Below are 10,289 nucleotides of genomic sequence, written 5' to 3'. Positions count from 1 at the left end.
ATAAATGCCTCTCAAAGATAATAGTCAGACGTCTGAAGAGTATTATGGCCAGAATAATATCCCCTTTTAGTGAGTTTTGTACTAGGAAGGAAAATTCATGACAACATCATTGTGATGAACGAGATGATACATTTTATGAGAAAGAAGAAGGGGAAAAAAAAGCTTTATGGCAATTAAAGTCAATTTAGAAAAAGCCTATAATAGAATTAGTTGGAGTTTCATGGAAAATGTGCTCAAGGAACTAAAAGTCCCAAAAGCAATGATTAGAAAGATCATGGGGTGTATTACTACTACCAGAACACAGATCCTATGGCATGGTGGAAGGTTTCAAACTGTCTAGAGGCCTAAGGCAAGGGGATCTAATCTCTCCTTATCTCTTTGTACTTGGTATGGAAAAGCTCACACACCTCATACTTGATAAAGTGAGAGAGAGAAAATGGAGAGGCATGAGAGCTGGCAAAAAAAGGCCCATAATTTTCTATATGATGTTTGTTGATGATTTAGTTTTATTTTTAGAAGCAAACACCAACCAAATTGCCATTATTTTAGACTGTCTACAGGATTTTGGTTTGATTTCAGGTCACAGAGTAAGCAGCAAAAAAACCCAGATTTTCTTCTCTCTAAATGTGACTAATCATGTAAGGAGAGATATCTGTAAAAGGAGTAGATTCAGACAAGTCGAGGGCTTGGGGAGGTACTTGGGAGTTGAGATTTCCTTTCCCAGACACAAGAAAGAAAGATATGCTAAAGTGGTGGAAAGGGTCAGAAGCAAACTGAATAAGTGGAAGGTGGAAAGCTTATCACTAGTAGGGATACTTACTCTAGTAAACTCGGTCACCAACATGATGGCTCTTTATACTATGCCGCATGATAGATTACCTAAAGGAATCATGGAGGACCTAGAGAGGATACGAAGGAGTTTCAGTTGGGGTGATAAAGAGGAAAGAAGAACTGGCATGTGCTATCGTGGGATACCTTATGGAAACCAAAAGGTGGTGGAGGATCATGTGTTAAATCTCTTAACACAGTGAATGATGCTTTTCTGTTGAAGCTACTATGAAGAATCAAGTGCAATCCAAATGATCTATGGGTCCAAGTTTTGATGGGAAAGTACCAGCAACATGGTGAGACAGAAGATCAAATCATCGCAAAGATAGGGGACTCGAGGTTGTGGGAGGAATTAGCGAAACTCCAGGACATCTTTAAAGAAAACATAATAGTGGAGGCTACAAATGAGGGAGTAAAGTACAGATGGAAACTGAATGGAAATAAAGTGTTCTCAATGGCAAGCAACTACGTGGATTGAGAAATAATCCCTTAGCACAAGGAGGGGGAGAGAGAGAGATTGGAAGAAAATGTGGAAACTTAAGGTTCCTAAAAGGATAAGGGTATTCATGTGGAGGGCGAAGCATGAAAGAATTTTAACGAGAAGCTTGACAGGTAGGTGGGATGGGGGATCAGTCCATTGTCATATTTGCCAAAGCGAAATAGAAGACACACTACATGCACTTAGAGACTGCCCACATGCTAGATAAATTTGGAAAAGAGTGACACCTTGGAATTGCAAGGGTCATTTGTCCAGTGTAGACTGGAAGCAGTGGTTGATGAATGATCTCAACTACAAAGAAAAGACTGAGGAGGAGAGTGTATGGCCAGAGTATTTTGCAATGACATGCTGGCACATTTGGAAATGACAGAATAGGTTTATACATGAACCAGAATTTGAGATGGTGTGTGAAGCTGAAAAGATCAATGCAGAGTTCTTAAGAACATACAGAACTAGACAAAAAAAAAATACTTGGAGAAGGAGAGAGTGATCAACAGACATTGATAGGATGGGCATGGCCTCATAGTGGTTGGTGCAAGCTAAATTTGGATGGAGCGAGAACAAGGAAAGGAAGAACCGAGTGTGGTGGGACTATACGCGGTAGTGAAGGGGGATGGCTTGGGGGTTTTTCCCATAGATTAGAGGTTTAGGCCGCAGCAATGGCTAAAGTGTGAGGTATCATAGAGGGACTAAAGTTTTGTTGGAATTTGGGACTCCGAAAAATCCAAGTTGAATCAGATGCAAAGGAGATCATTAAGCAAATCAGGAAAAAGAAAAAAATAGAAGGGTACAGAAGATTAACGAGCATGATACAGGAGCTAATACGGAGAGAATGGCAACCGGAATTTGGGCATATTTATCAGGAAGGAAATCAATGTGCTCATATGATGGCAAAGATGAGTTTATCACTGCCTCAACAATAGAAAACGTGGGACTTACCGCCAAGAGAAATACATCAACTATTGCAGGAAGGTGTAGGAGGAGTCGGAGTGCCTAGAGGCTTAGGAAATTGGTGACTGGGTCACTCGTGTATCACCAAAAAAAAAAAAAAACAAACTTTTTTCTTGTAATTTTTTTTAATTTCTCAGTAGATTATTTTCTTCTTCTTTTTTTCTTTTTTTGGTTCCTTTTTTTGCCAGAATTTTTTTCCTCAACGGACAACGGTAGTAATTTTCTTTTTCCCAGCCTACCACGGGGAGGTGCTTTTGTGCTTCCCCTCCACGCTTTACAGCACAGCCTATTAACGTTATCCCAACCATCAATTGAGGATAGCAAAGGGAAGAAGAGGAGCATCCATGGCTCTGCTCTGTGGTTCATCTTCAGTGACGTTCCTTTCATCTTCTGCTAAATCTTCCTATGCTTCTTCCCACAATGGGAATGCCAAAACCGCATTTCTTGGCTTCCAGTTGCCATCACCAAAGCCTTCTATACGGACCAATTTGCGCCTCAATTCTAGGGCAAGTTCTCGGGTGCGTTGCCAGGACCTCTCCATTGTCCCTAAAGATGAACGTTGGATGTTCGAGGAGTCCGAAGTCAATGGCCCGGTACGACTCTGCTCTATTAACTCTATGATTTTCTTGTCTTCCGCTATTAACCGATTTATGGGGCTTTTTGTTGGAATCCGAGAACATGTCGAGGAAATTCCCCTGAAATTATTGGGTTATTCGTTAATGTGGAACCGAGCCCGAAAGGCAAACATTGGAAAAGTTCACGTTTTTAAGTTGATGAAAACAAAAGCTAGGAATGGTTTGTGTTACGGAAGTCTTTAGCGCTGATGTCCCCTCTTTTCCTTTTCGTATAATTAATCCAGCTCCGTTAGAATGATGAAGGAATGAAATGAGCTAGAGGAACATTCGTTGGGTTTTCTGAGGTATTCTTGTTATTGATGATTTAAAGTAAACATGTTTGAGCTCGAACAATCGAGTTTTGAAGTTGAAGTAAATTAATTGTAGTACTTACTTTTGTGTAGTTTTGAAATTCATAAAATGCTGAGCCTTTTAGTACTTTTTGTTATACACCACCTACGTACTCTCTTTTTTATGAACTTTGGAGTTTTGTTTTTGGAACATTTGGTTAAATTTCTGGAATTGTTCGCTGCATTTAAGATATATTTATAAACTTTGTATTCCCTTATGAGAATTCATCAATCAACCCACTGTGTGTGTGTATATACACAGGACATTTGGAACAAGACTTGGTATCCAAAAGCAGCAGATCATGTTAACACAGATAAACAATGGTACATTGTTGATGCTACAGATAAAATTCTTGGAAGACTAGCTTCAACTATTGCAATTCACATCCGAGGGAAAAATTTGGCAACCTATACTCCCAGTGTGGACATGGGTGCATTTGTAGTTGTGGTGAGCATTTTGCATTTCTACATTACTGTTTTTCTCCTGTACCAAGTTTATTAACTACATGATGTATATGTTGTTGATGGAAGCATGACTCTTCTGGTTTGCTGTTTATGCTAGAATGCATCCTATGCATGACAGTTATGCATATCATGCTCGAGTCTTTGAAACCCCTCCCTCTTCCTGGTCCCCTGGGGGTCGAAGAAACATCTTTCTCTATGATTTTACTACTCATTGTTAATTTACTATGAAATGAGGTTAAAAAAAAAAAACGTTGTGTGGTTATTTATCATTTTTGCATTCACTCCTTGAGTAGTAAGGAAACTTATTGCATTTCACATATTCGTATTTTTTTGGATACAGAAGAAATTTTATTGGAGAAAAAACAAAGTACTACATATTGGAAGATTAGTTATACTGAAAATCAGAAGAGATGAGGCCACCTGAAAACAGAATACAGTATCAATTACCATTGACTCATGAGTCAAAGAGCTATCCAATCTCTTTGCATGTCAAATTAAGTTATTCCCTTGAAAAGCCCGTGCACAGGGTACCAAGGGGAAGCCATAAACGCATTTCTATCTGATAACATATGTGAAGGTGAAGATGCTGTGCCCTTGAATATATGGGCATTCTCTTCAACAAAACAGAGAATCCCAAAAGACGACGCATCACTTCATGTTTTGTCTCATTGTTGCCAAACCCTTTGAACCGAATAAGGAGATATTGCTCTGAAGCAATAGGGTAACACCTAGAGATAAATCTTGCCAAAAATACCCAAACAGCAGTTTTGGAGGTAACACATAGCTGGACGATTGAGAAACAATTGTGACTAGGTTAATCAGTTCCGCACATCATATACATATCTGAGAAATTGCTATATGGGGTCAGTGAATATAAATTTGCTGTATATCATTGTAGTGAGTACTTTTCTTGTCCAAACAAAAGACTTAACATTAGAAGGAGCTTTAGATTTTCAAATTGTCTTTTCAAGAAGAAAACGTCACCTGGTAGGGGAATGAATAACGAATTTAAAATTAGATTTGTATTTAAGAACTAGAAGAATCATGAATTCAAAATCTCAAATATTGATTAGTAGGGGAACAGGCTCAAATATTGATTAGATTTGTATTTATTATTATTACATCATTGCTAAACAGAGTCTAAGTTTCACTTACACTTGAGATGGACAGGTTAATGCGGAAAAAATTGCTGTATCTGGAAAAAAGAGGACCCAAAAGCTTTACAGGAGGCATTCAGGACGACCTGGTGGTATGAAAGTAGAGACATTTGCCCAACTACAGGCGAGAATTCCAGAAAGAATTATTGAACATGCTGTTCGTGGCATGCTTCCAAAGGGGAGGGTAGGCTCAACCAATTTATGTCATACTCTTCTTTTGCTGAATACATACTAACTTGTTTGAAGAATGCCTGGTTTGTTTATATTGCTTTTGGTACTTCTTAAGAAATAGATCATTGTACATTTGATTATTATTTTTCGTGACATTTGAATTCATCAGCCAAAACCGATGAAAAAAACATAGTGGGAAAGGCCAAAATGCTTGACTTGTTCGTAAAACATCTCAGAAAGCTAATTGGGTTTCTTATCCTCATGTTTGGTCAAAATGTGATAAACTAAGTGATGACAATTGAGGGGCTTGTAATTGAACTGATATTGATTTTTATGTTCATATGATTTTGATATAACTAGTAGGCATGGCGCCATTTGGTTCAAACTAGTTGGTATCATGAGCCAAACGTTTTTCTATTTTGATGTTGCTACGCAGGTTGAAATATGTTGACTCTTGACTTTTTACCCTACTATTTTTCATTTTTCCACTTAAACTCTATGTTATATCTGGCACGCATATGCCTATCTGTGTATATATACACACAGATGATTTATATATGTGTGTGTGTGCATGTATGTATTAAGCATATTTGAGCTGGGCCTTCCTGGAATCATACCTCCATCTTATCTTTTATTGGCATGTGCTGTGTCTGATTTTGCACATTCTTGGAAGAAAATATTTTTTGAAAAATAAAAAAGGTGACATCGGCCTCCTTATACTTGGTCTCTACACCACTGCACAGATCCTCACCCCTTAGAGGATCCATGCTTCTGTGGTTGTGCTTTCAATCAATATTGCATGCTTTGCTGTGATGGTATCTCCATGAATGTTATCTTTCAGTTGAATTTACAATAATCAAGGGTTGGTATGTGCAGCTTGGCAGACAGCTGTTCACCCACCTAAAGGTTTATAAGGGCCCCGATCATCCTCATCAGGCCCAAAAGCCCATCGAGTTACCAATAAGGGACAAAAGAATACAAAGGCAGAGATAGGTATTCCTGTGAACAGAATATGGGATATGGCAGACATTGGCAATTGCCTTATGGTTTCAAATACTACTGAGCTCCTTAAGTCCTACTTTGTTTTGATGTCTGCGTTGGCTGTAGAAGTGTCCGATTATTGTAGAGTTTGTTTTTATTCAAGGCCGTCTGCTTAATATCTCATGAATTCTTTATGTTGTAGCTGTGAGTTCTTAGTCATGTAAAATTTCTTCATTACGCATTTTGCAATCGTGGTAACTTTGTGAAGCAAGTGTTTCATAATTCATTTTCTTTCCCCGTTTAAAAGAATAGCACAGTTATGAAAACTATATGTGGAGTCTTTTTAAATGGTATTTATTATTAAGTTCTTAAATTAAATTATGAAAGGGGAAGATCTTTTAAATATTCAGTGCCCTGCTGATAAGTTATGAAAATGTTCACATGTTATGTTGTCTGGGAAAATCTTGTAACGCCACCTTAACTTTGATACAATTATTTTCCTTCTCAAGCTTGGAGTTAGTATCTTATGAGGGTTTAGCCTTTACTTAGTAAAACTGATAGGCAGAAGGTATTTGGTTATGATTTATAGTAATTAAAGGAAGAGCATAAGAACTATAAATTGGATGCACTCACTGAGAGATTGAAATAAAAATTTGACTTTTAACCGGGAAAGAAAATGTGACTGTGGATAGGGTTTACATATCATAATCACTGAGAGATTGAAATAAAAATTTGACTTCTAACCGGGAAAGAAAATGTGACTGTGGATAGGGTTTACGTATCATAATTACACCCCCAAAAAAAAAAAAAGAACACTGACCCAAAATAAATGCAGAGGATCTCATCTGTAAGAATTCCTAAGCTAGTGCCACACCCTATAATCACATCGCAATGCCTGAAAATGATCCAATTTTTTTTTATTATTTTTTTGGGGTGGGGGGTGGGGGTTCATGTAGATTGAAATTGTAAATTGATCAAAATGATTGAGAATTAACTCCGAATTTCCCTTGATAAAAGAAAAAACTACTTGTTCACAAGCATAGCAAGCAAGAGTTGGTTCCAAGTGTCAGGGACACCAGGAAGGCACCAATGGCTACAATCATTTCCCCTCTCACCATAAACGCCATAAACAGATGGATGGCCATCTCTCCTGAGCTGAGAAAGAGTTGTGATGTCCAACAAACCAACAGGTTTGGCCATTTGACCCAACACTTGCTTCACTATCACTGCTGCTTTTGGTGGACCTGTTGAATATCTTGAACCTCCCATGGGTATGGTCTGTCCTCTGCATGTGCTTGAGCTGGCCTCATTCCACTCCTCTCCACTGCTCCATCAAAAATTAAAAAGAAATTCAGTTGTAATAAAATTTATGCGAATTATGTACAGGAAAAAACTAATAACTATCAAGTTGATTATGATGTCATATTTTGATTGACCATAAATGTGAGGTTCAATTGTGAGAAACTATGTAATATTTAGTTTTATGAATGCATAATAATGATGAGAAGGGAAGAGATTATTACTCGTAGTGGGTTGGAGAGGTGGACTGAAAGAAAACTTTGGTGATGTTAGGATTGACATTAGAGTCCACCCATTTTGACCATGTTCTTATTGCTTCTCTGAAAGCATCCAACCTATTCATGTCCTTCTCTATCTTATTCCCCACTTGAATATACTCCCATCTGAAATCCACAGCCAATGCAATAAAGGATTCAATAATTCATATTAGCTTTTCATCAAGTAGAACTTCCAATTTGGTATGACTAATTAATTTCGAAAACCCTTTTAATTAATTTGCAAGACTAAGAGTAGGTTACGGTTGTTGGTGGCCTTTATGAAGCCACCAGTGCCAGGTATTGAAGATGATCACATCGTATCCTTTCCATGAATTCCCATTATTCTCAACGGAATCAAGCTTCAGAACAGTCCCTATCTTCTCTTTCACTATATCTACCAAAAGTGCATTACGAGACAACATTACAGAAATCTTATACTCCTGCAAATTAAATACTTAATCAATCAATTAAAGCAAACTAATCAATAAGTCAATGTATATAATCTCAAGTTATGGTGGTTAATGAGGAAATAGAGATTGAACTCACAGGTAAAGTGAAGGTGGAGAGGCCTCCTACTCTGTGAAGACTGTATCCTGAATGAGGAGCAGCAACATGCAGCATGCAAATCAGTGATTGCCACTGATTGAGGCTAAGGGAGTCCCCAACAAATAATATTTTCTTCCCCTTCAATTCCCTCAACAAATCTTGTCCCTTATACCTGCATTACAACATATATATATATATATATATATATATCATTTAGATAAAAATATTTCTCACTGATAATCTCACATAAGTGGTTAAAGGTGAGATTCTAATTATTCTCTCCTACAATATCCAATGTAGCTAGCAAGGAATTAAACAACTTTACCTATACATAAATAATGTGAAACTAACAAGCATTGTAGACACCCAAAGAGATGAGATATTTAATGCGTAAGGATTATACATGTTCTTATCATTACATATCTAGAGGATTAGAATGAGTATTTAAGAAAATGTAACGAATATTGACTCGTCAAAATCAGTGGTAAGTGATTATCATTATATGTACAAATTTTGACAGACTCAATTTCTATATGCATTATTCAACTGGCTATTTCTAGTTCCGTCCGGTTTTAATAACACTGGTTTAAATAGATAGAAGGATGCTAAACACACTGTTCTACTTTTATTATAAGTAAAGATCTTTTAGCTTACTAAGAGGTAAAAAGCAGATAGTTTAAAACAATCCCTAATAAGAAGTTTAAAATGGACATTAATCGGAGGTAACATTTTGTTTAATATATATATTCTAACAAATTTTGCTTTCAAATAGTGTGAAACCCACCCCCCCAAAAAGAAAGAAAAAAAAGAAAAGAAAAACAAAGGCTTGGAAACCAAGAAAGAGAAAGACAAAGCAGAACATCACCTCGGGAGAGCACAAGCGTTTGGCTGCCATCTATATTTCTGATAGAAACTGTCTGGTCGTCCATTTTTCTGGCAATCAAATTCTTGTTCAATGAAAGGACAACTTGACGCTTTGTAGAGAGGGTAAGTCTCATCATAAACCCACCTTCCTTCAAACAAATCACACTTCCTTCTCACTACTGATGATCCTGATGAATCACCATCATCATGGTGATCTCTTTTACTCTCCTTCCATTGTTCAAGCACTACCATTGCATTGCTCTTGTAAAGGTTTAATAATGTTATCAGGACAGAGAAGAAGATAACATGAGTAGTAAATGATGATAATCTCTGGAACCCACATGACCCCATTTAGGGTTTTCAGGGCAAAGGCAAAGAAGAAAGTAAGAAACAATTAAGGACTCTGATTAATGTGAAGATGTGTAGTGCAAAACTGAGAACGAGTTGTTTCTTTTATTTGTAGGCATAGCTCCAAACATGGAGGAACAATGAGGATATAGTTGTTTAATTAGTTTGTTTGAATCTGTGTTTGTTGAGTACGTGCCCTTCAAGACAAAGCATGCACACGCTGCTTTTCAATTTATTGCCATACATATAAGTTTCTTTTCATTTGCTTTTTGTTTTGTTTCTCTAGATAGACCATGTTTGGTTAAATGTTCATGGCCTCCATTTAATAGGCTTATCACCTCTTTTTTATTATTAAAAGAAAAAGTTACTAGTTAATTAATGCGTTTCACCTACTCAACACTGATGTTATCAAATGAAACATGAGAATATTCTCATGATCAAAATAATTGTATTCACTGGACACAAATTTTTTCACATGCTATTATACAGTACATTCCTTTTAAAAATTAATTCATCGGTGCTTATAATTTTATCTTATTTCTAATTAGGCTTCTGCAGTGGTTTTTGTTAGATCTTTCAATTACTTCAATTATAGGCCTAAATCTTTATATTTGTAATTTGTTAATTCGAGCTGAAATACATGTTGACTAATCAACATATAAGTTGCCAGCAAATACAAAACAAGAAAAAAAATTTTAAAAATAAAATGATTTAACAAAATTTGTTTATTCTGAGCATAAAAATAAACTATTATGCTCATAAATGTCTCCTTGTATCAATATATAATATATAATATGGTTATTTTGATTTTATTTAGATCATGTGGAAAAATTAATCCAGATACATGTTGAGTGGGATTTACATATAAGTTATCGGTATCATTTCTCTTACAAATTAACAAATTATGAGTATACAGATCAATACCTATAATTAAATAAATTATAAGGACTTAATTAAAA

General features: G+C 36.4%; 2 protein-coding genes across 2 annotated transcripts; one reads left to right on the top strand and one right to left on the bottom strand.

Annotated features, from left to right (window-relative positions):
* The first annotated feature begins 2,510 nt into the window (after positions 1-2,510).
* Positions 2,511-6,345, top strand: LOC114745747 (50S ribosomal protein L13, chloroplastic-like). The gene is made up of 4 exons (XM_028933909.1): positions 2,511-2,871; positions 3,505-3,690; positions 4,878-5,048; positions 5,912-6,345. Exons 1-4 carry the CDS (start codon positions 2,623-2,625, stop codon positions 6,026-6,028), a joined length of 723 nt encoding a protein of 240 aa, XP_028789742.1. The 5' UTR covers positions 2,511-2,622; the 3' UTR covers positions 6,029-6,345.
* A 605-nt stretch (positions 6,346-6,950) lies between these two features.
* On the bottom strand, positions 6,951-9,396 carry LOC114745752 (protein trichome birefringence-like 41). Its single transcript, XM_028933914.1, has 5 exons — positions 8,984-9,396; positions 8,119-8,290; positions 7,834-8,012; positions 7,540-7,698; positions 6,951-7,340 (listed from the first exon to the last, which is right to left on the bottom strand). Exons 1-5 carry the CDS (start codon positions 9,331-9,333, stop codon positions 7,040-7,042), a joined length of 1,161 nt encoding a protein of 386 aa, XP_028789747.1. The 5' UTR covers positions 9,334-9,396; the 3' UTR covers positions 6,951-7,039.
* Between the last annotated feature and the right edge of the window lie 893 nt (positions 9,397-10,289).

The sequence above is a fragment of the Neltuma alba genome, unplaced genomic scaffold (assembly GCF_004799145.2).
Source record: "Neltuma alba isolate B1F8T4 unplaced genomic scaffold, ASM479914v2 tig00004785_pilon, whole genome shotgun sequence".
Taxonomy (NCBI): domain Eukaryota; kingdom Viridiplantae; phylum Streptophyta; class Magnoliopsida; order Fabales; family Fabaceae; genus Neltuma; species Neltuma alba.
Note: the sequence above shows the minus strand (reverse complement) of the source record. Positions and strands in the feature narration are given on the sequence as shown.